Source organism: Bison bison, unplaced genomic scaffold (assembly GCF_000754665.1).
Source record: "Bison bison bison isolate TAMUID 2011002044 unplaced genomic scaffold, Bison_UMD1.0 scf7180017846527, whole genome shotgun sequence".
In the NCBI taxonomy this organism is placed as follows: domain Eukaryota; kingdom Metazoa; phylum Chordata; class Mammalia; order Artiodactyla; family Bovidae; genus Bison; species Bison bison.
The window spans coordinates 8,737-10,272 of record NW_011477100.1 but is presented as its reverse complement, the minus strand read 5'-3'; the positions used below and the strand labels follow the sequence as shown (position 1 = coordinate 10,272).

Sequence of the window (1,536 nt, the reverse complement as noted above, 5' to 3'; positions counted from 1 at the left end):
ACACACACTCACACACTGGGGCAGGCACTGGAGCTCCAGGCTGACTTTCTCCCTCTGCCCAGCACCCCTAGCTCAGCACCTGGAATTGCGGCAGAATGTGACAGTGCAGGAGGGCCTGTGTGTCTTCGTACCCTGCAGATTTTCCCTGCCCTGGGTTTCCTTTGGAAAGTTCTACATGTTTTGGTTCCGGGAAGGGGCAGATACAAAACGCGATCCCCCGGTGGCCTCGAACAAGCCAGAACAGAAGCTGCGTGAGGGGACCCAGGGGCGATTCTCCGTCCCCGGGGAGCCCCAGGCCAGAAACTGCAGCCTGAGCATCACGGATGTCAACGCAGGGGACAGCGGGACATACTTCTTTGAAGTCGAGACACACTTCCGTAAATACGCATATCTAAACAAGATGCTCTTTCTGAACGTGACAGGTACGGTAGGGTCGCTCAGGGAAAGAAAGGGGCACGGGAAACCAGGGCTGGGATGGGGGCGCCACGACAAGACCCCAGGGCAGGCCAACAAGATGCCAAGGGGACCCGCCCTATCCTTCTCTCTGCCCTCACCAGCCCTCACCCACCAGCCCCACGTCCGCAGCCCGGGGGCCCTGGAGCCCGGCCGCCCCGGGAACCTGACCTGCTCTGTGCCCTGGGCCTGTGAGCGGGCCACGCCCCCCATCTTCTCCTGGACGTCAGCTGCCCCCAGCTCCCTGGGCCCCAGGACCCCCTTCTCGTCGGTGATCACCCTCACCCCACGGCCCCAGGACCACGGCACCAGGCTCACCTGTCAGGTGAAGTTCCCCACAAGCGGGGCGATGGTGGAGCGAACCATCCTGCTCAATGTCACCTGTGAGTGAGGGGTAAGGATGCCGGGGGGGCCTGAGGATGTGCGGGCAGGGGAAGCCGTGGTGGGGCTTGACATCCAGGTCTTGCCCCTGAACAAGAAGGGCCGCCCGCTCTGTTGTTTCCATGGCACCAGTGCCCGCCCACTCCCTGGCCACGAATGTTGATCCTGCTTATCCTTCTGTCACAGATGCTCCACAGCACGTGGCCATCAGCATCTTCCAAGGAAACAGGACAGGTAGGAAGAAACCTCTTCCCTCCAGACTGGGGATGGAACCCAGAGCTTCGTTGGACCTCAGAGGACTTTTTGCTCATTCCTGTTAGACTCTTTGCGACCCCATGGACTGTAGCCCGCCAAGCTCCTCTGTCCATGAGATTTCCCAGGCAAGAATGGAGTAGGTTGCCATTTCCTCCTCCAGGGGATCTGCCCCACCCAGGGATCAAATCCACGACTCCTGCGTCCTGCATTGGCAGGCGGATTCTTTACCACTAGTGCCACCTGGGAAGCCCCCTCAGAGGACTAAGTGGAATATATTTGAGGGCCCAGCTATTGAGGTCAGACACAGGGAGAGCTGCGGTGGGGGAGGGGGAGCGGAATCCCAAAAGCTCAGCTCCCTGAAGTTAACCTTCAGCTCACCCACAGCTTTCTTTGGCTAAATTCAAAGGAAGCTGTCACATTCCTTTTGCATTCTCTCTGATTTTTTTT

The 1,536-nt window shown here is 59.2% G+C and overlaps 1 protein-coding gene across 5 annotated transcripts in view; it reads left to right on the top strand.

Moving 5' to 3' along the window:
• Positions 1-1,206, top strand: part of LOC104988627 (myeloid cell surface antigen CD33-like) — a 3,304-nt gene extending 2,098 nt beyond the window's left edge. For 3 of the 5 annotated variants that reach the window (XM_010840020.1, XM_010840014.1, XM_010840004.1), the window contains 3 exons: positions 63-422; positions 558-836; positions 1,021-1,206. In XM_010840020.1, coding sequence (XP_010838322.1) covers positions 63-422; positions 558-836; positions 1,021-1,154 — 773 coding nt within the window. In that variant the 3' untranslated portion in view covers positions 1,155-1,206. Of the gene's footprint in view, positions 1-62; positions 423-557; positions 848-1,020 lie in introns of all 5 variants that reach the window. The other 2 variants (XM_010840026.1, XM_010840028.1) reach the window with 2 other exon arrangements.
• The last annotated feature ends 330 nt before the right edge of the window (positions 1,207-1,536 follow it).